General features: G+C 42.5%; 1 protein-coding gene across 1 annotated transcript in view; it reads right to left on the bottom strand.

The window, feature by feature from the left end:
• Window positions 1-1613: 1613 nt before the first annotated feature.
• LOC101989755 (putative DMBT1-like protein) overlaps window positions 1614-26326 on the bottom strand; it is a 61365-nt gene continuing 36652 nt past the window's right edge. The window contains exons 8-21 of the mRNA XM_013347759.1: window positions 25199-25237; window positions 23518-23665; window positions 21383-21573; window positions 20377-20406; window positions 17494-17535; window positions 16333-16650; window positions 11787-12104; window positions 11043-11075; window positions 8822-8854; window positions 7218-7371; window positions 5409-5626; window positions 4282-4599; window positions 3638-3664; window positions 1614-1771 (exon numbers count right to left, since the gene is read on the bottom strand). Of these exons, the coding sequence (XP_013203213.1) occupies window positions 1614-1771; window positions 3638-3664; window positions 4282-4599; window positions 5409-5626; window positions 7218-7371; window positions 8822-8854; window positions 11043-11075; window positions 11787-12104; window positions 16333-16650; window positions 17494-17535; window positions 20377-20406; window positions 21383-21573; window positions 23518-23665; window positions 25199-25237 (2027 nt within the window). The remainder of the gene's footprint in view (window positions 1772-3637; window positions 3665-4281; window positions 4600-5408; window positions 5627-7217; window positions 7372-8821; window positions 8855-11042; window positions 11076-11786; window positions 12105-16332; window positions 16651-17493; window positions 17536-20376; window positions 20407-21382; window positions 21574-23517; window positions 23666-25198; window positions 25238-26326) is intronic.

The raw sequence follows: 26326 nt of genomic DNA, 5'->3' as shown, positions 1-26326 counted from the left end.
TGTCCTGGAACTAGCTCTTGTAGACCAGGTTGGCCTCAAATTCACAGAGATCCGCCTGCCTCTGCCTCCTGAGTGCTGGGATTAAAGGAGTACACCACACCTGGCTTCAATATTTTTCTGTGGGTTCTGAGGACTGAATTCCTCTTGCTTGCCAGGAAATCACTTTACTGACTGATCTATCACTCTAGACACCATATGTAGACACAATTTTACCACTTAAATCTGAAACAAAGTTTCGTTGGAATTTTGAAAGAAGAACAAATAAACCTCAACATAAATCGGGGCTTCTTGAAATCCTTTGCAAATAAAAAAAAATAGCCCAAGAAACAAGATGTAAACAATATATTTAGACTTAAAGCCATCAAACTCCAAAATCTTCAGCTTTCTCCCTGTTCTGAGCAATATATTAAACTACTCCATGAATGATGTGCTCTAAAACTATAGCAGGAATTTTTGCTGTGATAGTTATGTAGACTGCAGGAGATTTGGGGCTTTACATCTGCCTGGAGCAGTGAGACTGGAGCATGCTCCACGTCCCTGCCCACACTGTTTACACCTATAAAGGTAGCAGGTACTCAGACTGTTGTCTGCTCTGGTTAGTGTATGCAGGTGGAAGGAAATGCAGAGGTCTGCAACACTCTGAGACAAAGTCAGGAAGAGAGAATGACCCCAATGACCGTATAGAAAAAAGAAACCTTGGTTTCATAGTATCTGAAAAGGTTGCTTTTCTTTTCATTAAGAAGTTACCTGTATGAATATGTGCATGTATATGTGGTTGGCCTTCTGCATCTAAAGAGTCAACTAAGCGTGATTCAAAAATATTTGACATGGAACTTTGTGCTGAGCACGTGCAGGTTCTTGCCACCATTCCAGAAACAATTGGTGTGACAGTGATTTGTCCCACATTGACATTGCATTTCTTGGGGGTTCTAAGTGGCCTGAGATGATTTAAAGTACACGGGAAAAATTTTACAAGGATTATATCCAAATTCTGTAATATTTTATATAAAAGATTTAGACTTCTGTGGTAGCTGAGGGGGATCTTGGAGCTGATCTGTGAACACCAAGGGGAAACTGTGTATATGATGTATAAAATGTATGCATGTAAATAATTACATGTAATATACCTTAAATAGGATTGCTTTCAAATGGATGATGGTTGGAGTAAGAAGCAGGGAGCACAAGGTACTTGATGGGAGAAATGAATAAAACCCTTCAATTTGTGGGAGAAGATTTCCTCATGGAGAGCTGATAGAAATTCTTGGAGGGAAAAGCTACTGACTTACTTCATACAGTGTCTGAGAAAGGACGACCAGACAATGAGAACGAGGAAGACCAGATACGCATCTTGCAGAAGGAAGAAACTTCTATGTGATGGAGCGGGAGCAAGGTCTCCAGGAATGGACCGCCCATGTCTCCATGTCTGGGTGTTCAGGGGTATTACCTCAATGAATAGGATACTGTGGGATAGCCAACGAAAAGACACCCCCAGTAAAGACTATCAATGGTCACCTAAAACGTGGAAGGATTTTCCCACCATGGAAAGGCATTACTTTTGGGTAATCACAGATTCAAATCTGGTCCAGCCATTGAGTAGAGAAAGGCAAAGATGCTTACTTCAGGCTGGGGATTGTTAGCTCTATGTTGAACTTCTCAGCCACATGTATCTCCCAGATGCACTCCGTGTCAGTGGGGTAGTTCATAGGGTACCAAGGACTGGAGAAGGATCCCGAGAGACTTGAAATGACTCCTCCACAGGACTTACTTCCTTCTGAGAAAGCAGATGAGAGACTTGTGGTTGGCATCTTCAGGAACTCACTTGGCATGTTCCTAGATGCAGAATTCAGAATGACATCAAATTCTACACTGGGAATCATAAAATGGGAAGAGATTTGATTGGTCTGGATAGTCATAGTTTGGCTGGTACATGTAGGTATAGATCTAAGAGCGATGTAGGAGAATAAAATGTAAACGATTGGCCAGCTGGACTCTAAAACTGATTGAGAATGAGACGTGTGTGTATTGTGTGTGTGTGTGTGTGTGTGTGTGTGTGTATAATGGGGCATGTGGTAGCATCTAGTCTACATTTTATGTTTGTGCAGGCACATGTACACATGTGTGACGAGGTAGACAGTGGCTAGCCTTGTATTGTGCTCAGCTGCTGCCCACCTTGGTTTTTTTGAGACAGGGTCCTCATTGACCTAGAACTCACTGATTAACCTCACTGGCTTGCCATTGAATCTCAAGAATCCCAAGAATCCACCCATCTTCACCTCTCCAATGTTGGTATTATAAGCATACAGCACTATGTTTGTTTGTTTTTTTTAACGTGGGTTCTGGGGCTAGGACTTAGGTACTTGTATTTGTAAACACTACCAAGTGAGCTATTTCCAGTCCACTAAACTATGTATATAATTCTTTAATGGTCTTTTTAGACTCGGACCTGAAAGCCAGCTCAACTCAAGTGGGGACAACATAGCTGCTTGGGAGGGCTTTATCCCACCATTCCTTCCCATCACGTCCAACAGAAGAGGCAGACGTCAATGCTGTTTGTATGAGTTATCACAATGTCATTCAAGTTTGTATGTTATAGGTCTCAAGCAAGTTTCAAGCAAGATATCCCTGTGGTATGTGGGATTGACAAATGGAAGTTTCAAAAAAAAATCCAAACCAACAAAACCAGAATAGAGTCAGCATTATATAGTCATTTTATACTTAAATGCCAATGAACACACATATTACTACTTTCAAGTTTTAACAAATAGTTTGGAGACTCTTGTTTCTCCTTTCCCCTTAATCTTGGATAGAGTTCCCCTTCTTTCTGTAGAGTCATCAGAACAAATATCATAGACAATGCCCATGAAATCAAGTCATGACAGACATGACGTCTGTTCTCCTGAACACTAGGTTCACCAAGTCAAGGGCTGACCTGACTGAAGCGCCTCTGTCTTTTTAATCATACTGGTAACGCTTTGAGCATCAAAAGCCGTGAGGCCAAAACTCAGAATCCTTATAGTCAATATGGGGATGGGTAGGCTGGACAAGGGTTCTGTTGAGGGAGGAGGAACATCACTGGGGACTGCTGCAGGCTGTGTCGTGGCATCTCCATGCATGGCGTCATTGTACTTGGCCTTTGTCCATTTCCTTCCCAAGCTGCACTTCCTCATCCCCCACTTGCTCTTAGTTCTCTTCCTTTCTTCAGTTCCTTCCCACCTCTGCGCTCCTATTACACAAGTTCCACTACTCTCTCTATTTCATACCTCCTTTAAAATCCTTCCTCCCCTTTCATCACCCCGTCTTTTAGTTTCATGGCTTAGAAGTGCACACACGCACGTACGTACATACATCTTTTCCAGCTACACAACTCACAGGGGATTAATGTGCAGGGATTGTAAAGAAATACTATTGTTGTTGTTGTTTTCATTTCTGCTGCACGTCAGAATCACCTGGGAGCTTGCCTATTGCTGGTGACTAGTAGTGGCGCTCAAGGTTCTGATGTGACAGTCTGAGGAACAGCAGAGGCACCAATGTGCAGACAGAATCGGAAATCACTGCTCTGGTCACTGTCCGCCAGTGTATAGGTGAGGACACAGATGTCTCAGCCTTGAAAAGATGGAATTTACAGTGCTGGACTTACCTGAGGGTGGAGGAGTCCCCGCTGCATCTGCACGAACAGGAAACAAATGAGTTCAGGCATTTTAAAATAAATTCCGTGGAGACAAAGAAATATTAGTTTTTCTAATGTGGGCATGTCTCAAGCAGACAGGCTTCATGCTATATAAGCAAGCTTTTTCCTGGGAAAGTGGCTTCACCTCTGGGGAAGGTGCAGACAAGTGTGCCTGGGTGTCTGCAGAACAGTCAGACTCAGCATTTCCTCTCTGCCTTGCTCCTGCCAATTTACCAGTTCTAGGATCACCTAGAAAACAAACCTCTGGGATTGTTTAAGAAGTTTCTAGATTCAGTTTGCTGAGGTGGAAACCCACTCTAAATGTTGTCTCAGAATACATGAAAAGAAGGAAATTCAGTGCCAGCATTCACCTTTCTCTGCTTCCTGGCGTCAATACAATATGACTAGCTCTCTCAAACTCCGTCTTTCATGATTCTCTGGCAGAGAAGACTGCACCTGAACTACGAGTCAAAACAAACTCTTCCATTTATAAGTTGCTTTTGTCTGGAATTTTGTTTACTGCTATGAGAAAATTAACCAATATGGCCGTTTTCAATAGAGTCACATCCCTATTCTGCTCATGGCTAAGGAACTCATTATGGGAGGCACAGTACCTGAGCAGATAACGCCAGCATCTTCATGGTGGCCACAGTTGTGGTCTAACCAGGCAGAGCTGGGGCATTGGCCAAAGTGGTTCTCTTTTCCTGAGCACTGAATGTTGTCCAGGAGGATGTTTCCCGAGCCTGGGCCAAAGTAGGCACTTCCAGGAGCAGCGATGGCATGACCACACCCCAGCTGTCTGCAGACGACCTCAGCTTCATTCATGTCCCACAAGTCATCACACACAGTGCCCCAGGCCCCCTGATGGAGGACCTCCACACGTCCTGAGCACTGTCCGGAGCTGCCCGCCAGCCGCAGCACTAGTCTGTCTTCTAAAGGGAAGAAGATTTCACTTTGGAGCATGCGGAGGTTTAGGTAGGGAGTAGCTCCTACAGGCTGTGCCCTGACCAAGGCAAATGCAAGCACAAACCCTTGTGTGGTTGTCTTGATTCCATATGAAACCCAAAGGTGGAAGAGTAAGACAGAAATTGGGGTAAAATCTCATTCTGCTGCGGCCCCCTCCTTGGCAATCCCTTCCTCTCTCTGAGCTGTTCCTCATTTGTAAAGTAAGGCATCTAGCAAGAGTTTATCCCAGAGGCCCTTGGGGTGAATTGGTGAGAGCACGCATATAAGACACACAGAACACACCCAGAAAGGAATTTCTTTTCTCAGGGACAAACACACCAAACTTCAGACAGGAACTTACTAATTATCTGGTTTTCTGGCAGCCTCAAAGAATTATTGGGGTTCCTGCAATGGGGAACCTGAACATCAAAAAAAAAAAAAAACCCACAACTGGTGGCAGGCAGTGTTCCTTGCAGGATACAAACTGAAGCTAGCTCTGGAATGACTGGCTACAAGGCCAGGGCTAAAAGGAGTCCTGAAGCCTCTAGTTGGGTGGGGTGAGTCTATGATTTAGGGCATGCTGGGTCAACAGGTAGAGGGAAGTGGAATCTCCGGGGGTGTCGGGTGTCCACATTTCACTTGCTACCTGGCTCCCATGGTGAGAAAATCTAGCCCTTCGTGAAGCAGGGGAGATATGTGTATGTGGGGGGGGGGGACAGAACCAGTCTCTGTAAGAGGAGAGTCAAATAAGAATTTGATCTCTATTATATCCCCGAAGATACCCGAGTCTTCCTACCTGACCTCCTTCCATCTTGTGAAATTGCATTGAAAAAAGCATAAAAGCCAGTGTTTGTTGTCATATAATCGCTTCGGAACACCACTGTCAAGATGTCTGAGGAGGAGAAGAAGACCACAGCTGACGGGGCACAGAACTTCCCCATGGAGAGTGACGCAATTCTGGGGCCGTCGAAGATCTCAATTGAGTCGTAGGGACATCCAAGGATATCTTCCAGGCTGGGGGAACAAAAGCTGGGAATTAGTGGCTCAGTACCAGGATCCTCCGTATCAACACCCCAATCTGTGACAGCCTAGAACATGAATATTCCTTAGCTTTCCCAAAGGGCTTTATCAGGACTCTATTTTCTTCGCCTGAGGTAGTAGATGAAGTTTATTTTACAACCTCATCATGAGTTTTAAAATCATTGTGCTTCTGACCAACCACCAAGATAATATGGCTTAGGAATTTGTGATTGCTGTTTCCTTGGGTTTAAAACAAGTCTGAATTGACAGCCTTGACACCGTCATGACTGAACCATGATCCAGTGTCTGGCTGGGGCTGGCTTAGCATGGAATCTCATGGTCTTGCTCTGTTGCAGCATTGTATGAGCCATGCGAGAGAAGAAAGGCCTTGTGAAGGTTTTGCTGGGAGACAGCTGTTAGTGAGGAATGGGGGCTTCCACATCAGTCGGACCCGCGTTTGATCAATGGGCAAGTTAGTTCCTCTCCATGATCTCATTTTCCTCTTCTCCAATGAGGATGACAGAGCATCTGTAGGCTATCATGAGGCTGGAGCATGACAAAGCCTAGAGGCATCTAGCCCAGGGGCTGTAGAGATAGCTTAGTTGGTAAAGTGCTTGTCAAGAAACATGAAAGACCTGACTTTAATGTCCAGAACCCATAAGGAAATTCTGACTGTGGTGACTTAGCCCACTCCAAGAGTTCAACACCAATGAGAGAACCTCCCTTGAAGAACAGTGTGGACAATGCCTAAGACAGGACACCTGAAATGACCTTTGACCTCCACATGCTCATAGGTGTATGCATGTGCACAAACACAGAGAAGAAGCATACAGCTCATGGTCTGGACACAGTCAGTGTTCTAAAATGTCAGCTGTCACTTTATGTCACGGCGATGGAGAGGTCACAGTGACTATGGAACCTGTTCTCCTTCTGTCAGAGGTGAGGCTCTAGCTCTTCTGTTTCCTTCCACTTAGAGGGAACACTTAGAAAATGCAGAGCCCAAGCCTGGAATAGCTGACTAGCACGTGTCTTAGGAAAAATCTCTTAACTTTTGTATAAAATATAGATGAGCAAAGATGCTAGCCTGAAAGACATATATTGGTCCCTAGTCTAAAAGGTCAAAGGTTTTGAGCATTTAGGAAGTATTTTTAGAAAAAAAATATCAAAAGGCAAACCATCAAAGCTGAGATGTGTCAAATGTGTTGACAAATGATCTGAGGCATATTTCTAGCTAGAAGAGACCTTCCAGATACCACCACAAAAGTAACTAAGACTTGAACTTGGAGACACTGTAGTGTGTTAGCTCCTATGCTTTCTTCTCACTAAAGGAAATATCTTGGCCACAGTCAACAAACTGATATTCTTACTCAATTTAACTTTCTCTCTCTCTCTCTCTCTCTCTCTCTCTCTCTCTCTCTCTCTCTCTCTCTTTTAATTTTTGACACAGGGTTTCTCCTTAGCTTTTGGTTCCTGTCCTGGAATTAGCTCTTGTAGACCAGGCTGGCCTCGAACTCACAGAGTGCTGGGATTAAAGGTGTGCGCCACCACCGCCCGGCTAACTTTCTCTTTAAAACTATCTTCTTACTTCAAATTTGGAATCATGAGTTCTATGCGGAAGTTTTTCTCCACATGGATCTCCCAAACACATTGGATGTCTGTTGGATAGTTTTCTGGGTATCTTGGACTGGAAAATGAGCCAGAGAGACTGGAAATGACCCCTCCACAAGAGTTGCTTCCTCCTAGAACATAAAAAAGGATGTCAGGTTGAAGCCACATGGTGTCATTGAGTGATCTTAGGAATGACCAGCTCATAGTCAATGTGGTCAAGAGAGAAAGGTCAAGTGTGGTCAGGTGGCAGTTGGCCTGGGTCAGCTGGTATTTAGCTTAGCATCTCTTAGGAAGCCATTTGATCTAATCCCGATGATTCGAAAGCATCACTGTGTAAGGATTTCTGCAAGGAGTTGGCAAACATCCTCTCTGCTTACTGCATCTCTCCTTTCCAAAATGGACAGAATCTTTGTTTTCTGGGAGGAGGATGAGGATCTATATACTATGAGAGACAAGGCAGGAGGAAGGACAGAGAGATAGGCTGTCTGCCGTGTGTAAGAGGTACTCTTGGAGGAGGTTTTGGAGTAAGAGGCTACAGAACAACCGTGGAGTCTGATGACGCAGGGAGCAGAAGGGACATTGAGCAGAGTTGGGAGCTTATGACTGGGACCTTGTTTCAGTACACTGTCGTCACTTCGCTGGATCGTGTTTGTTCCCTGTAACACAGTGTATTCAGACTGGAACTTGAATAATTGGGGATTTATAAAAGTTAAACAAGAAGACAAAGATCTAGTTCTTCCTTCATCATTTTCTTCATTCTAGCATGAATAGATACAGCTCTACACAGGTATACAAGGCAGAACGCTGTCTAAAGCAGTAGATAACTTAAAATTATCCAGTTCCTTTGGAGGATCTTGACAACACAATGTACTTCATTGATCTTATACCTATTATTGAGTTTTTCAATTTCCCTTCTTTTCACCTCCATGACCATCTTGTTATCCTCCCAGGGACCCACAAGTTCCTAATCTTGTCTAAGATGGATGCTGGGTGCATGTTCCCAGAAACTCTACATTCCTGTCACTAACCACATTCTGGGGTGGGAGAAAACTGAGATCAAATCCAGGGTGTTGTGCAAGTGCTCTCTACCACAGAACCAATCCCCCAGTCTCTTGTGGTGACAATGTCTCATGATATAGCCAAGGGTGGCCTTGAACTGAAAAAGCCTCCTGTCTGTTACCCTCAAGTGTGATGACAGGTGTCATTGACCATTCCACACTCCATTCATCACATCTATAGGTTACAACAGAGCCAAGATACACATGTGGCAAGAGAGGAAAACCACGTGTCTACGAGCATCCCCTAGGATGTGCCTAAACAAGACAGGCTGAGTAGGGGTCTGATGAACTGTAGAGCTACATTCTGCCATCTTGTTGACCTTCTATCTACTTTGTCTTGGGAAGACACACAGCCATCTTTTCTCATGTGGTCTTCCTAATAAACAGTCAGCATTTACAGAGCGGGAGCAGAGGAGTCAGCCCCTCACCCACATATACTAGGGGCTCTTTTGAGCTACATCCATGGACATTGCCTAGAATCTGCTGACATGGAGTTAACCATCTCAAGCAAAGAAATGACTACCTGTTGTTGGATCCCGAGAAGCTGGAGGAGAACCTGGAAGGGGAAAAAGAAGATAAAAATGACATCCAGGGGGAAATCTTTGGTCTCATTTACAATTCAGTGCATGGTGAAGGGTTTCTTTGGAGACATCAATGTATTTGGTGCAAACTTAGAAGAGTCTGAAGCTGCTGAGTGAATGTTCTGTACGATTCTATGGTTGATCAAAACCAGCCAGTACTTGGACATGCCTCCTACCACCATCAAGCTCCCTCCCTGAACCCGAGTGGGCTCTACAACTGCTTTGAAGAATAGGATATAGCAGAAGCTATGCAATGTCTTAAGGAACTATTGATATCTACTTCCTGTTTAGAGAATGCTGCTTACTCAGACAGCCTCACACCATCTTACTAAAGAGACTAATGTAGAGGCCCTGAGACTTTCTGGAAGGGAAAAGGATCCATCTTTCCAGCTGCACCCACAAAGGCACAAATCGTGTAAGCAAAGATATCTTGAGCTCTCCAAACCAGCATTCAGGCAAATGACATGGAGACCCCAGTTTGATACTCTGAGGAGCATAAGAACCCAAAGTTGAGCCCTGCTCCAATTCCTGACCCACAAAACCATGGCATGTATCTGTTTGTTTTAAAACACTAAATTTTGGGACAGCAATGGAAAACCAGGTGACTCCTTCTTCATTTCTTTATCACCTATACAATTTACATGAAGTGAGCAATATATAGACAAGCCCTCGTGCGTATAGCGACTGTTGGAGTTGGGGATTTAGCTTGACGGTAGAGTGCTTGCCTAGCAAGTACAAGGCCCTGGGTTCAGTCCTCCAGTAGGAGAAATTTTTAAAAATCCACTATTCTTGACCTTAACCATTGCCTTTTGGCTTTAAACTTTAAGCCCTTCTCTCAATCACGACCCCAACACATAAGCTGACCTTGTCTCAGGACACCCAGCCTGCATCAAAATCTCCTCCAGGTAAATGGCATGAGAGGTGCTTCTGTCAATGACCTGTGGCTTATGTGCTCTCCGCAGCTGACGGGGACATTCCAGGTACATTCAAAGGGGAAGTCCCAGTCTTCTTTGCAGCTCAATACTACAGATGTCTGACCACTCTGCTGGAGGGACATTGTGAAGAGGTCCTGGGAGCCCAGGAAAAGGAAGGGGACCCATTCTTAAAGCTATCCCCAGAAGAGTTACTATGGGCCGGCTTTGGATCTCCCTTATCCTCAACCATGGAGAGTAAATGATTCACTTATCAGGGGCCCTTGCATCATATCTACCAATGTTTTGGGCAGATGTTGGTTGGATGTTGCAATGAATAAAAAGTATGTTTTCATTCACTTCCAGTGTCATTCCAAAATTTATAGTTATCTACTAGTCTGAATTTTCTAATATCTGATTATATATATGTATATATACATATACATATAGTGTAAATATATATATACTTATATATATAGTGTACAACTTGGTTCTCCATTAATCTATCTAATAATCAAAATTGTTTAATCTTCCTTAAATATTTCTCATGAAAACATAGCATGGGGGTGGGTTAAAGAATTGTCTTGGTGATGAGAAGTAGCCGGAGCAAACTGTCTCCCCAACTTTGCTATAGCTTTGTCTGATCTGGGTGTCTACTGGGACAGTGTTGGTATGACAAATGAGATTGGAGGTCAAGTGCACTGAGAGTTGACCCAAGTCCCCTGGCTATCCAAGAGTTCCCTGCTGACTTTCTAGGTGTTTGTTTATGTAAATACTCAACATACCTTCCTAAGGTGAATTAAAGGAGTTGGAGGGAGTCCCTGACTTATAAAGATTTGACTTATGGATTTCCATGCAGGAGAACTTGTCCTTCAAATTTTGAATGTTGATCTTTCCTGGGGTCATATATGGGGATGATCCTCCCTTGAGATGCTGGACCACAGCAGTGAACTCCCAGGCAACCACAGATAGTGAGGATACACAGCAGGTGCTCTCAGAGTGCTGTTGCTGAGCCAGGAAGTTCAATAGCTTAGGTGTAGAAAATGCATTTTTTGACATGCAATGTTTTTACAGTGGGCTTTCTGGGACACAGCTCCATCATGAGGTGAGCAATGTACATGTATGAAGAGCTCAGAGAAATGCCTGACTCTTAACTCTTAATATATACTTAACATATATATGTTTAGTACTGTTATCGTGGTTTTTCTTCCTGGATGGGAAGTTCCTTAAACTAAGAGGGCACTGAACATACCTGGTGGCATGGGTAGAGGGGGGCCATCTGAATCTGTACACACAAAGAAAAGCAACAGGTCACTCTCTTTGATGAATTCAAAGGGAGAGGTGACAAAAAGTGGATAGTGAATAAAAGGGACAGGCTCATGACCTTTCTGGGTACAGAAACCAGCTACTAAAACAGTCATTGGGGTGGTGGCACATGCCTTTATTTCCAGCACTTGAGAGGCAGAGGCAGGCGGATCTCTGTGAGTTCGAGGCTAGCCTGGTCTACAAGAGCTAGTTCCAGGACAGGCTCCAAAACTACAGAGAAACCCTGTACTGAAAAACCAAACCAAACCAAAATAAAACAAATATCAATCAGGCATTCTCATCAAGGGAAGTCCTTTGCTTAGAGAACTTAGCACAGGCATTGGGACAGCTATGTTTCATGGTGGGCAGGGTTAGGTTATTTTTGGTACTCTTATGCAGAGTTCCTGGGACTCTTGTTAAAGCACAGACTCCCAAGCTCCTTTCCAAATCTACTCAGCGATAGTTTCTTGGGAGAGGTGCCCAGAAAATTTTACTGTGATGCCCCAGCGAGATGCCTGTAGATATCATGGACTTCTTAAATGCCATCATGTGCCACTCATGACCAGATAGGTGTCTGACCCAGGGCCTAGACCTGAAGGGGTGCTTAAAGAATCAAAGGAATGGATGGAAAATGCCACCCAGCAAAGATAGTTTCAAAATGTCTTCAGATGCACAGGAATAAGATGAATACCTGAGCAAATAACACCAGCATCTTCATGGTGGCCACAGTTATGTTCTGACCATCCTGAATGTGGACACTGGCCAAGGTAATGCTCCATCCCAGAACACTGAAGGTTGTCCAGGAAGATGTCTCCTGAGCCTGGGCCAAAATAGGCCTCACCGAGACTAGAAATAGCCTGACCACACTCTAGCTGGCGGCACACAACCTCAGCTTCATTTGAACCCCACAAGTCATCACACACAGTGCCCCAGACTCCCTGGTGAAGGACCTCCACTCGTCCTGAGCACCGGCTGGAGCCACCCACCAGGCGAAGTTCTGGCCAGTCTCCTGTAGACAGAGATGTGGTGTGAGTCTCCACCCCCATGCCCTCACCTGGAGTCCAACAGTACCAGCTTTAGAGGATGGTTAGGATGGGGTCTCAGGCATGGATCCTTATGTTTACCTTTGGTGTCTGAGTTGCAGTTTGTGGGGGTGGCAGCAAATTTTGTTTCAACAGAGTATTATGTTTCCCATATTATCCATTGATGGTACAGACATAGACCCTCAGGGAGCCTCGGTCTACTCGCTAGTAACATATATACATCAGTATAATGCATTATTCTATACTATGATAATACAACAAAGAAGAAGACAGGATATTAGAGGAAATGACAGAGAGGAAGATTATGGGAAAGAACATAAAAACATTAGTGGAAGATCCAAGGAAAATATTTTGGACCAGAGAGAAGAGCACAGGCAAGAAGCCCTAAAGAACTATGTCACTTCTGCATGTATCTTTTCTCCTGGAGCTATGACAGTGATGAAAATGGGCAAATATGTAGCCCATTTGTCATGTGATATGTGAGTGAATGTTTTTGCAAAGGGTATGCAAAAACATAAAGTGATGGATACACATATGAACACACATACATACACATACAACAGATCAGAAAAATCATCCACCACGATCAATTAGGCTTCATCCCAGAGATGAAAATATCATATAACATATGAAAATCTGTCAATGTAATCCACCATATAAACGAACTGAAAGAAAAAAGACACACATCTCATTAGATACTGAAAAATCCTTTGACAAAATTCAACACCTCTTCAATAAAAGTCTCAGACAGAGCAATGATACAAGGAACATACCTAAACATAATAAAGGCAACATACAGCAAGCCAACAACCAACATCAAACTAAATGAAGAGAAACTCAAAGTGATCCCACTGGAATCAGGAACAAAACACGGTTGTCCACTCTCTCCATATCTACTCAATGTAGTACTTGAAGTTCTAGCTAGAGCAGTAAGACAACAAAAAAGGGATATTAATAAGAAAAAAAAGTCAAACTCTCACTGTTTGCCAATGATATGATAGTATACTTAAGTGGCCCCCAAAATTCTGTCAGTTAACTCCTACAACTCATAAATACCTCCAGTAATGTAGCAGGAAACAAGAGTAACTCAAAAAAATCAGTAGCCCTTCTGTACACAGATGATAAAAGGGCTGAGAAAGAAATCAAAGAATCAACACCCTTCACAATATCCCCAAATAGCATAAAATATCCCGGAGTAACTCTAACCAAACAAGTGGAAGACTTGTATGACAAGAACTTTAAATCTTTAAAGAAAGAAATCAAAGAAGACACCAAAAAATGTAAAGATCTCCCATGTTCTTAGCTAGGCAGAATTAACATAGTAAAAATGGCAAACTTATCAAAAGCAATCTACAGATTCAATTCAATGCCCAGCAAAATTCTTTACAGACCTCGAAAGAACAATACTCAACTTCATATGGAAAGACAAAAAACCCAGAAGAGCCAAAACAATACTGTACAACAAAAGAACTTCTGGAGGCATTACAATCCCTGAATTCAAACTCTTACTATAGAACTACAGTAACAAAAACAGTCTGGTATTGCCATAAAAACAGACAGGAGGACCAATGGAATAGAATCGAAGACCCAGATATCAATCCACACACCTACAAACACCTGATTTTTGGCAAAGAATCTAAATATATAAAATGAAAAAAAAGCATAGTCAAAAATGGTGCTGGCATAACTTGATATCAACACATAGAAGAATGAAAACAGATCCAGATCTATTATCATGCACAAAACTCAAGTCCAAATGGACCAAAAACCTCAACATAAAACCAACAACATTGGACCTCATAGAAGAGAAAGTGGTAAGTACACTTGAATGCAATGTCACAGGAGACCACTTCCTAAATATAACCCCAGCAGCACAAACAGTGAGAGAATCAATAAGTGGGACCTCCTGGAACTGAGATCCTTCTGTAAAGCAAAGGGCATAGTTAACAAGACAAAACGGCAGCTTACAGACCTCCACCAACCCCACATCAGACAGAGGACTGATCTCCAAAATATACAAAGAACTCAAGAAATTGATCATCAAAAGAACAAATAATCCAGTAAAAAAAAAATGGGGTAGAGACTAAACAGAGAATTCTCAACAGAGCAATATAAAATGGCTGAAAGATGCTAAGAAAATGCTCAATATCCTTAGTCATCAGAGAAATGCAAATCAAAACAATTCTGAGATTCCATCTCACATCTGTAAGAATGGCCAAGATCAAAACCACTGATGACAGTTTATGCTGGAGAGGATGTGGGGTAAGGGGAACACTCCTCCATTGCTGGTGGGAGTGTAAACTTATACAGCCACTTTAGAAATCAGTATGGCGATTTCTCAGAATATTAGGAAACAATCTACTTCAAGACTCAGCAATACCATTTTTGGGTATATACCCAAAAGATAATCAACCATATCACAAGGACATTTGCTCTACTTTGTTCATAGCAGCATTGTTTGTAATACTCATTACCAAAAAACAACCTAGGTGCCCTTCAACTGAAGAATGGATAAGGAAAATGTAGTACATTTACACAATGGAGTACCACATCTTTAAATTTATAATGACATCTTGAAATTTTCAGGCAAATGGATGGATCAAGAAAAAATCATATTGAGTGAGGTACCACAGACCCAGAAAGACAAATATAATATGTGTATTTACTCATAATTGACTTTTAGACATAAGCGGAAAAAAAAACTAGCTTACAGGCCACAACTCCAGAGAAACTAAACAACAAAGAGGATCCTGATAGAGATGTACACGGATCTACACAGGAAGTTGAAGAAAAAAAGATCTCCTGAGTAAATTGGAAGCATGGGGGTCATGGGAGAGGGTGGAAGGGGAGAAGGGAGAAAGGGAAGGGAGTGGAGAAAAATGTATAGATCAGTAAAAACAATAAAGAATAAAAATCAGCCGGGCGGTAGTGGAGCACGCCTTTAATCCCAGCACGCAGGAGGCAGAGGCAGGCAGATCTCTGTGAGTTCGAGGCCAGCCTGGTCTACAAGAGCTAGTTCCAGGACAGGAACCAAAAAGCTTCAGAGAAACCCTGTCTCGAAAAATCAAAAAAAAAAAAAGAATAAAAAACAAAAAATTCCTAGTTGCATTCTGTAACAGTTTTTGTAGTTTGAAAAACAATGAACTCAGAGGTGAAAGGTCAAACAACTCAAGGATAAAGTCAAGGGCAGCTGATATTTAACTGTCCCCATTAAAGGCACCACTGACCTGGAATGTTCAACAGAGGTTTGTCAGCATCTGTAAGAAAAACAAATAGGTTGGCATTTGTAGGAACTCCAGGCTTCCATAACAGAAGAGGAAGCTTACGTAGACTCTTATACAAATTTATTAATCTATTGTTCATCTCTTTAAAGAACATGGTGCCAGAATAACCAAATTTATCAATAGGTCTGCAATACACGTCTCTGTGGGGTGTTAGTTTGTTAAAGCAACTCGAGAAGATGACAGATGTGAAAGGCTGAGGTCTGAAGCATGTCTGCTTCTAGGAGCCTGAGTATTCACTGGTGGAACATAGACATTAGTATAATATACTATTCCCACATGGGCAGCTCTGTGAACTGCACGCTAATTCTGATGACAGCGACTAATTCTTTCAAGTCACCTCTGGGATTGCCGCTGTTTGCTTAAAGGCAGCATGTCGTCAGACAGGACCCTCAGTAGACATTCCAGAGGGAACCTATTTACTCATAGTTATGTGTTGGTACATGTGTAAATCAGGGCATTTAAAAAATGCCACAAGCAATTATAATTAGTCAAACACACACACATGCATGCATGCACACATACACAAACACATGCGCATGAGCATACACACATACACATGTGCACACAGACACACACACAGAATTTCCGACTAAGGAGAATGATGGTACTAAGCCAGAGCTTTGTCAAAAACATCTTTGCTGGCAGAGAGCAGTCAGTCCCCTAGTTCCCTAAGTGAAGAGAACGGGGCTCTGAAAACTTAGACGTTGCACAGATGCAGTCTGGAAGTTCACTGCGGCTCTGAGAGCCAGCCCCATGCTGCCCTGGCCTCCTGGCAGCTGGCTGCCTGCTTTAATAAACACTATTACTTCAACTCCCAAGCCCTTCCTGTATTCAGACACAGTCTCTGGATGTTTCAGCAAAGCACACTCTGCTCATGATTACTACCTGAGAATAAAATTAGAGAGCCCACCTGAGCAGATGACACCAGCATCCTCATGGTGGCCACAGTTGTGGTCTCTCCAGTCCGAATGGGCACACTGGCCCAGGAAGTGCTCCACCCCAGCGCACTGGAAGTTGTCTAGGAAGATAGCTCCTGAACCAGGGCCAAAGTAGGCCTTGCCAAGGGCAGACACACCCTTTCCGCACCCCAGCTGTCTGCAGACGACCTCAGCTTCATTCAGGTCCCACAGGTCATCACACACAGTGCCCCAGACTCCCTGGTAGAGGATCTCCACACGCCCTGAGCACCGATTGGAGCCACCCACCAGCCGCAGCTCTGGCCAGTCCCCTGCAGACAGAGACCTGGTAACTGCTGTCATCTGGGAGCATGACACCTTTCATGAGATGGTTGAGCTACCCTCTCCTATACACTATTAGATAAAGAAAACCTACTAGAGTCAACCCTAGCTGGGGTGTGATAAACACAAAGACTGTCAATAGCATCTGACTCAGACAACATCCACTAATTGCTGTCTGCTATGTGAGAAGCATGCACCAAACTGTTTGAGCTAAATACAGAAAAATATGAGACTTGTGCAAAAGTTGGTGATTTTTGTGAGATGCTTTCAAGAGTCACTTTTATGGTAGCTCAAGGTTATGCAGCAGGGTGTTGCACGCCAACCTTATCTGTGAAAGAACTGAATATAAAAAATTCAATTATTCAAGACCACCTCCTACCCCTGCACCCTACTTCAGAAGTGCCCTTTTTTTTCTGTTGTTCTAGTTCATGGCCTATGGGATGGCTCTGAGCTTTTGCCTATGTTAGAAAAGTCAGTCAGTGGTTTGTATGGGAGGTAAGCTGAACTGTACCTGGGTCAGGCTTGGGAAGAAGTGAGAGACTCCCACTGGAAGTATTGGTAGGCTGTGCAGGATTTGAGAGTTCTGAAGGGCACAAAAGCAAAACCAAACAACAATAACAACAACAAAACAACCTGCTGTTTCAGAATGTGAGAATCAGAATAGTCTAGGGGTTTGGAGTGGGCTTACATCCTAGGGTCAAGTCAATTGGTCCATTTGCAAACACATGAACTGTGTGTAGCTCAACGTAGTAGCCATGTATGAAGCAGGTACAGACATGGGTGCTGAGACAAAAGGACGTTTGGTACTCAGATGGGCACATTCTGGGACTTACTTGGTCTTTCCGTTACCGTCTTGGAAGCTGCCGTGGGGATGGCTGTGAAGACAAGATGAGATCTTGAAGGGAGGATTTAGGAAGCCAAAGGCAGATCCTCAGATCAGTCTTCATTAAATACCCAGATCCACACTGATTCTTTCACATTGTCGCTTATGTAATAAGGAATGTCCTAAGTCAGGTCCTCTATTCACAGCGATCTTATGTTGTTCAGAAATAAGAAAGCCAGCTGACATGACATACCCCTCTGCCTCCTCACCAAAAACATGACTACATAATTTGTGCTAAAATGCAGACATCCATAGACCATGTCTTTCTGGGAGGAACCCCCACCTTTACTTTCTTCTGTGATGGCTAGTCTTAATTTCAACTTCATTTTCCTTATGAAGATATTTCTACCTTCTCAGTTAGCTTTATTTCTAAATATTTTATTTTTTAGAAACTTATATGAATGGAGGTATTTCCATGATCTCTCTGTCATTATGTTTGTTATTGGTATGTAGAAAGTATATATCTGGTTTCCATAAGTTGATTTTGTATGTGTCACTTCACTAAAATTCTTGATCACTTCTAGAAGTTTTTTCTTTTGGCATGTTTGGGATTTCATGTTTGATGTCATCTGCAAATAGGGATAACTGACCTCTTTTTTCCAATTTGTATCACTATAATTCCCTTTTCTTGTCATATTGCTTGAGCTAGTGCTTCAAGAAATGGGGGATAGTGGACACCCCTTTCTCATTCCGATTTTAATGAAATTGCTTTAAGACTTTCTCCATTTAGGATGATTTGGCTGTGAGTTTGTCATCTATAGTCTTTATTAGGATGAGGTAGGCTCCTTTCAGTCTTACTGCCTCTGGGACTTTTATCACAAGGGCATGCTAAATTGTGTCAAATGTCTTTCCTGAATCTATTAAGAGAAGGTCATGTAAATGTTGTTTCTAAGTCCATTTATATGATTACTTTTACAACTGACTTACATGTCCTGAACCATCCTGTACCTCTAGAGCAAAACCAACTTTATCACGGTGGATGACCCTTCAGACATGTGCCCTATTTGGTTTGCTAGTATTTAATTGAGGATCTTTACATCTACATTCACTGGGGATACTGGCCTGTAGTTTTCTTTTTTGCTCTGCTCTTTCCTGGTTTTGTTATTAGAGTAACACTAATGTTGTGGAATATTATTTTAAAGTGTGTTACATTTGTTTATGATGTGGAACATTTGTTTAATTATGCAAGGATGTGTTGTATTCTTTTATGTTACATTTGTTTAACTCTGCGAAGTTGTGTTACTTTGCCTGTCCAAAAATGGATGGGCGGGGATGTCAGGCAGAGAGAATAAAAAAAGAGGAGAAATTAGGGGAGAAATGAAGTATGAAGTAACGAAAAGTATACAGAATTTGAGAAAGGTAAAAGCACAGAGGCAGAAAAGGTAGATGGGATAATTTAAGAAAACTGGGCTAGAAACAAGCCAGGCTAAGGCTGGGAATTTATAAGTAATAAGTCTCCGTGTATATATTTATTAGGGAACTAAGTGGCATCCCCCCAAAGAGCCAAAAGAAAAATAATAGCCACCACACTGACTTCATAGAAGGATTTCTGGGGGTGATCCTTCTGTTCCTAGTTTACTGAATAATATAGATCTCCTTACACAGTTTTGTAGAATCTCTCTGGGAATCTGGAAACTTTTTTGAGGCCTTTTTTTTATTACTGTTCCAATTTCCTTATTTCTTATGGGCCTTTGCAGGTTAGTGATCTCTTCTTGATTTAACTTTAGTGATTTGGAAGAATATAGAAATCTTTCCTTTTATAAATTTATCTTAATGGAGTTTTCATCTAAGTTTTTTATCTTAGTAGATTTTTACAAAGTATTCTCTTATTCTGAGTTTCATTGAGGTATGCCATAATGGTTCAGTGTTCATTTCTGATTCTATTAATTTGGATAAACTCCTTTCTTTGGGTCTGCTGTTAGTTGAGTCTGGTTCTTAAAGAACCAGTTCTTAGATTCGCTGCTTCTTTGTTTTGTTTTCTTTGTTTCTAATTTTATTAATTTTTGCTCCTGATTTTTATCATTTCCAGGAGACTAGCTTCTGGGAGTATCTGTGAGGTCATCCACATAGAGCTTTACCTCAACTGGGAAGATACCCTCTAGATGTAGGCCTTTTATAGGGCGTGGTCCAAGACTGAATGAAAAGGGGACAGTGTGCCAATCTCCTGTAGCCACATCTCTCTGCTTCCTGATTGTGGATGCAGTGTGGGCCCAGTTACTACAGCTAGAGCCACTCTCTCAGCCATGCCTTCCCAGCCATGATGGACTGTATGTACCTCGAACTGTGAGACAAAATGGACCTTCCTTCCTTAAGTGGCTTTTGTCAGGGATCGTAGCACACCAACAAGAAAGGTAACTGATGTGTTTTTGCTGTGTTAACTTCTAGATGTGGAGTATCTAATTAATTATATCTTATTATCTTTGTCTAAATACAAGGAATTAGAAAATCAAATAGACAACTACCAGCCTAAAGTGACCTGATGGTTGATTACATGTAACATAGTGTGACCAGGCTTTAGATTTATGCAGAAAGCCTGCAGACAAAAATCTCTCTGTTGTAGTACACTTGTTCTAGGAATTAGAAAATAGGAACATGAGAGCAAAGGCTGACAGTAAAACCATCAGAAACGCTGGACATGGTGGTGTGCTCAGGAGGCAGAGGCAGGCAGATCTCTGTGAGCTTGAGGTCAGCCTAGTCTACTAAGTGAGTTCCAGAGCAGCCAGGGATACATAGTAAGACTCTGTCTTAGAAAAAAAAAGTACCAGGAGTAGTGGCAGAGGAAGAAACATGAACTAAAGATGATGATGAAGTAATAGCAAGAGAGTTGACTCACTGATCAGATATGGCGTCTTCGATGTCATCTCTGTAAAAGCAAAAAAGCTACGGTCAACAGTTGTTTGATGCCAGTTATGGAGTTTTATTTGACCCGTTCTTTGGTATCATCTCCTATGTCATACAGTATGTGTCTCCAATATGCTCAGTGAATTAGCCAGACACTTACTAAAGATCCTGGAGGTGTTCTTAGCATCATCTTAGACAAAACAGTCAGGAGCCCTGCCTGGTATTTCTAGGTGGAGAGTGGTGCAGAACCCCAGGTAATCAATTACTGAACCTCTGAGGCCTCAATTTGTCCTTGTGTAAAAAGGGATGATTCATGCGTTTGCTTGTGTTAACATGCAAGGAGCTTAAAATGCTTGTGAATGAATAATTAGTAATGGTCAGCTCACAAATGTTTTGAGTGATCTTGCTAACTTGTGTACACTGTGCTTTAACAGAGACCCTCAGCTTAGCTTCTGCCTTCCCAGCATGCACTGCATACCATTTACAGCACTGATCTCAGTTCTCAAGTCCTCTTGCTGTTTCTCTCTGAATGGGCTATGCAATGTCACAAGCAAATCCAAAATTGATCTCCCCTGATGTTCTCCTTGGTATCTGCAGCCTATAGCGTTCCTGTCTTTTCCAATGCCCCTTTTGGATATGTATCTATGTGCCCATGTAGCACATTCTAGTACACACACTATTTTATTGGCCTTGAATTAGTATATTCTAGTTACCTTCTGATTGTGTCTAGCATATTAATCTTGAATTCCTTATAGGTTGTGTACGAGTCTGATAGATGACCTAGAGGAAACATATTCCCTTCCTCTGTACAATCTAAAACACCCATCCAGGATGACAGTCAAAGTAATATCAGAAACAACTTCTTAGGGACTCTGTTTGTGTTGTGTGAAGCTTCACAACAGATTCACCATCAGTCAAATGGCTTGTTCAAGGTCACAGAGCCAATGATGGCACATCGGCAGAAAACTCAGAGCTGTGACTCCATGCCATCTGCTTACCTTTGGCTTCAAAATAATAATAAGCCATGAAATTTTTCCCGATGTTGTTCATGCCTCGGAAGTACACAAGGGTCATCAAGCTGGAGTGGGAGGCGAAGGCCATATGGAACCCACTGCAGGGTTTCCCCAGGGACTCCGTGGAAGATGGAGGGCCATCCAGGATTTCAAAATACTCGTTGGTGCAGTCAAGGCTGGGGAAGCAAATATCATGAATGCCTCTTAATCTCCTCATCAGAAAGCGGGGAGATGCTGTGTGAGCCCTGCTTTATTATCGGGGTGAGAATACTGGGGACAGGCTCAAACCCTGTCTGTCATGTAGACATACTACAGTCTTTTTATCCTGTATTTTTCCTTTAATAAATACTATCTGAAAGAAATGGGATTTTTGGCTGATGGAAAAAAGAATATTGACTCTAGTGGACCCCCTGTTGAGGATTGGGAGCTGCTGTGACCACAGGGGACTTTAGTCTTATTCACTAGCTCATTAAGGCCATTTCACTATGGGATGCTAGGGAGGAAGGGTCTAAAAAGAGGGATTTTAGGGTTTGGTTGTTCATGGGGCTGGTAACTGAATATAACTCCAGGTTCAAATCCAGTTCAGTCCAGTCCCTAAAAGATAAAATTTGACATCTAGCCTGTCTAGAGGGACGTGGGCTACAGATCTGCCCCCATGGGCTTTGTGGGAGCTGTCTGGCTTTGTCAGATGCTGTCTTTCTCTGTGAACTTCTGTGTCTGTCTCCCCATCTATCCCAAACCATCTTTAACTTAAGCACAATTCAAGAAGCCTAAATGAATTGATGTTTCCTTGGGGTTCATTTAAATATCATGCTAATCCGCGAATGACTTCATTTTCATGTATTTACAATATTAAAACCTGAAATTTCCTCAGATGCTCTATCCTTCCCCAGATAGCCAGAACACATGAAATGTCCATGCATGTGTGTGAGTCCCTCTCTCTTCATCTCTCCTAACCAAAGCCTGGATAGTGAATTTCTTTTCAATTAAAAATGCATGGAAGTATTAATATGATCAAAATGTATTGTTACATTTATGAATTCTCAAAAAGTATATGAAATATTACACAAAAAAGTAAATCTGCGTGTCTTGGAAAAATTCATAAACACAGAGAAAGCAATCATATTTTTATACATATAATGAAAGTGTGAAAACAATATAATTCATAACCATTTCAACATCAGCAAAACGAAAGCAATATGTACAAGCATGCATACAAAGAGGTAGTATAAAATCTCACATGCTACCTAGGGCAACCTGAAGCCGGGTCACATGTGTTGCTGGTGGGAAGATGAACTGACAGTCTTTCTGGGAAAGTCTCTCTGTACTAAGAAGTTAACTGTGTACTTCCCATGCAATATAGTGATCACATTCTTGGGCATTAGTCCTGGACAAATGAACTTACATTGATGTAAAAATCTTCCCTGAATGTTCCGAGAAGTTTTATTTGCAATCTTTGAAGACTGATAACAAGCTAGGTGTTCCTCAGAGGAGAAAGGATTGACCAACACTGGCTCAATCATATTAGCAAAACCCTTTCCACAGTGAAGAGCATCAGCCCCTAAGTACCACAGCAACATGAATGGATGTTAGGGGCACTGCGCTGAGTGAAAAAAGCCAAACCTCTACCAAACTGTAAGCAATATGACTCCTCCATAGAACATCTTGAAAGGACAACATGTAGAGCTGAAAACAGATCACAGTTAAGGGACAGAGATGGGGTAATCTGGGAAAATTAAAGGTGAATGGGTAGTTCCTTCATGTAATGTGCCTGGAATGGAGCCGTGGTTTTGTGCAGCCATTCACAGGACTGAAGTGTGTGGAGCATTCCAGCCCCATCCTTACACAAGTAACTGCATGGAAAAATCTGGGGAACTAAGTATGGGGTTTGGTCCAGTTAACATTAACAGCAATATTAATTTGCTCATTTTGATAATGTTCTTCCACTGGGAGATGCCTCAGAGGAGTACACAGGAATTACTTTTGCAGTCTCCTCTATGTTCATAATTGTTTCAAAATAAAAAGCTCAAAATGCATAAAGGACTCTTTTGAATATGAGAATCAAGGTAGGGATGAACGGTTAGAAGATGAACTATACTTACACCGCAGGTATCACTTACTCAAGAGATGGGAACGCCAGCCTTATACGTTCAGAGGGATTCGCCCTGATTTCCCATACACAGGTTATGTTGTCATGCATTTCATTCATTGGGGGGTTCTTGATTTTTCCAGGTGCTTTGGTAATAACACCACCACAGCGAGACCTTTCTAAAAGAAGAAAGAAGCATGACAGCAAAACTGTACAAGACCACGCCGGTCAACCTGCCGACACAGGTGTAAGAAAGGTTCACAAGGCCCCACCCCTAGCTGAAAGGCAGCAGGCAGTCAAGGGCTCCTGAGGGAGCATCATTATTTACTGATGAGGCCCCTGATAGGTTGCTCTTCTCAACTGATCAGCACAGATGGACAGCACTAACTGGACCAGATAGGTAGATATATAGATAGATGGGTGATAGGAAGATGACAGATAGATAGATAGATAGATAGATAGATAGATAGATAGATAGATAGATAGATAGATAGATAGTAACTAGATAGACAATAGACAGATAGGGATATGGTATAGATTTGAGAGGTGGGTTTGGGGATCAAGGGAGGAGTTAGAAGGGTGAGGGTAGGGGTGGATACAAGGCAACTTTTCTATACTCATTGTATGAAATTCTAAGAAAGGAACCTTTTGTAATCATTGTTCAGTTTACTAATTTTATAATTTATGCCTTTTCCAAAAAGAGGTTTTGCTGCTCAGCACTTGATGGGCATGTCTTAGGATTATTAAAGTTACAAACTGCTCTAAAGTATTTTCCATACTTAAGCTATTGGCATACATGTGTCTGAGTTCGAAACAGTTCTCATCTCTATGGAAACTTCTAGTTCCCTGCTAAGAAGACACACATTAATCAGATCTTTCTCTCTCGTTATTCCTTAGCCATAGGATTACTTTTGTTTTTCCAGTTCAGACTGAGCCTGTGTGGGACATCCATACATGTGGTGATGAAAGCGACTGGCCAGCCACCAACTGTCATTTCTTGAAATGATGCAATTAGACATATACTTTTAGTAGAAAAACATGGCCGGAGTCATCTACCCATCTGTTAGTGATAGTGTTTTGCATCCACTGTCTGCCCATCTGTGTTTTTCACCTGGTTGTCTGTATGTCTGTTCCAACACTTAGTTTAATGGCAGTGTAAACAACTGGCTATCCTGTCAGATTTTCTGGCTATGTGGTGACTGGCTCTACCTGCCAGGCACTTCAGGCATTGTTATCATTTTAGCTTTGTATCAACAAATGGTGCTAAGTCTATGATATGCCTTCTGGAGGTTCTAGAACCCAGGACAATAGCCAAAACTAGAAAAGAGTGTATGATAAAGAAAGTGTGGTGAAGGGGAGTGCAAGCAGAGGGTAAAAGCAGAGAAGGCAAGGACTCTCTTCACAGCGGGCCCCTTCTGAAATAATGGCTGTGGGTCCAGACTGGCAGCGTCATTACATGAATGGCTATATGTCTAACCTTCACTCATGGTGCTCTAGCTGGAGAACACAAGAATTGCCACCTTCCTTTGCTTGGAACTCCTTTAAGTGGCTGGAAATAAAAACGTATCCCTAAGTACAATAGCCTTTTCTTTGTATTCTTCACGTAGAACAATTTCAATGGGGTGACCTAGACTAGGTAGGAGCATTCTGGCACAGTTTCCTTGAAGAATCTTTAAGGCTGGAGCATAAGAAAGAGGACATTGAGTTCTTACCTGAAACCATGGTTTCATCCATGACAACGAATGAGGATTCTGCCAGACACACAAAAAAAGAACATGTGGACCAACAGCCGACAGAGCACACCTGTCTGTGCATGGGAAGACTGAGGAACTCTGGCAAGCACAGTGCCTCAGGCCCTCCAAGATTGCTAAACCCGTCCCTAGAGGAATGACCTGAGCGTTGTAAAGCCACATGGTACAATACTCAAAGCAGTTCTAGCTGACAAGATCTCTCTTAGACTTTGGTGTATTACTCTTTTGCCACACATAAAAATATAATCATTGTAAAATTAAGGGTTTAAAATAAAAACCAAAGACATGGAATTCTAGCTCCTAAAGTCTCAGTAATCCAAGGTTCTGGGGATTGTAATCCTAGGATGTAGGAATAAGAATACACATCACTTCAAGGACCAGAGTGATGACTCTCGTCAAGCCCAGGACCCTGAGCTTAATCTCCAGAGTCTGTGTACAAAAAGCTGGGCTTAGTGACACACACTTGCAATCCTAGCGCCAAGGAAGTAGACACAGTTGGGTTCCTGAAGCTCACTGGCCAGCCATCCTAGCCTAACCACTGAGCTCTTGGACAATAAGAGTCCTTGTCTCAAACAAATATGTAGATGATAGTGCCTTGAGATTGTCCTCTCCCTCTCCCTCCTTCCCTCCCTCCCTCCTCTCTCTCTCACTCTCTCTCTCTCTCTCTCTCATACATACACACACACATACACACAAACACATATGTGCATGTGCACCCACATATACAATAGCACAATCATACACACACACATACACACATTCAGCCTTCCTTTGACTCAGTGTTGCTAAGAGATTCTTAAGTCTGGTCTTAAAGATGCAGGGGCTCCTCCAGGCTCCCAACATCTCCTCTCTATCAACCCCCAACTCACATCATCCATGGCAGATTATCCTTCTGCATCAAATCGTTCCCACTTGGCAAGGTTGACAGCTAGTGGAGGATGTAACCAAAACTTTTCCAGACCTTGGGACACCCAGCTTTATTCCTAATTCACTCTCTGGCTGAGACTTATCTTAAGAGCCTGACAGTAGGAGACCTCAAGGTCTGATGAGAAAGGGGAGACTGGGCATGGGATACTCCGGGGAGGATGA

This window comes from Microtus ochrogaster, chromosome 8, assembly GCF_000317375.1.
Source record: "Microtus ochrogaster isolate Prairie Vole_2 chromosome 8, MicOch1.0, whole genome shotgun sequence".
In the NCBI taxonomy this organism is placed as follows: Eukaryota; Metazoa; Chordata; class Mammalia; order Rodentia; family Cricetidae; genus Microtus; species Microtus ochrogaster.
The sequence above is the reverse complement of the archived record's forward strand: the minus strand, read 5'-3'. Positions and strand labels throughout refer to the sequence as shown.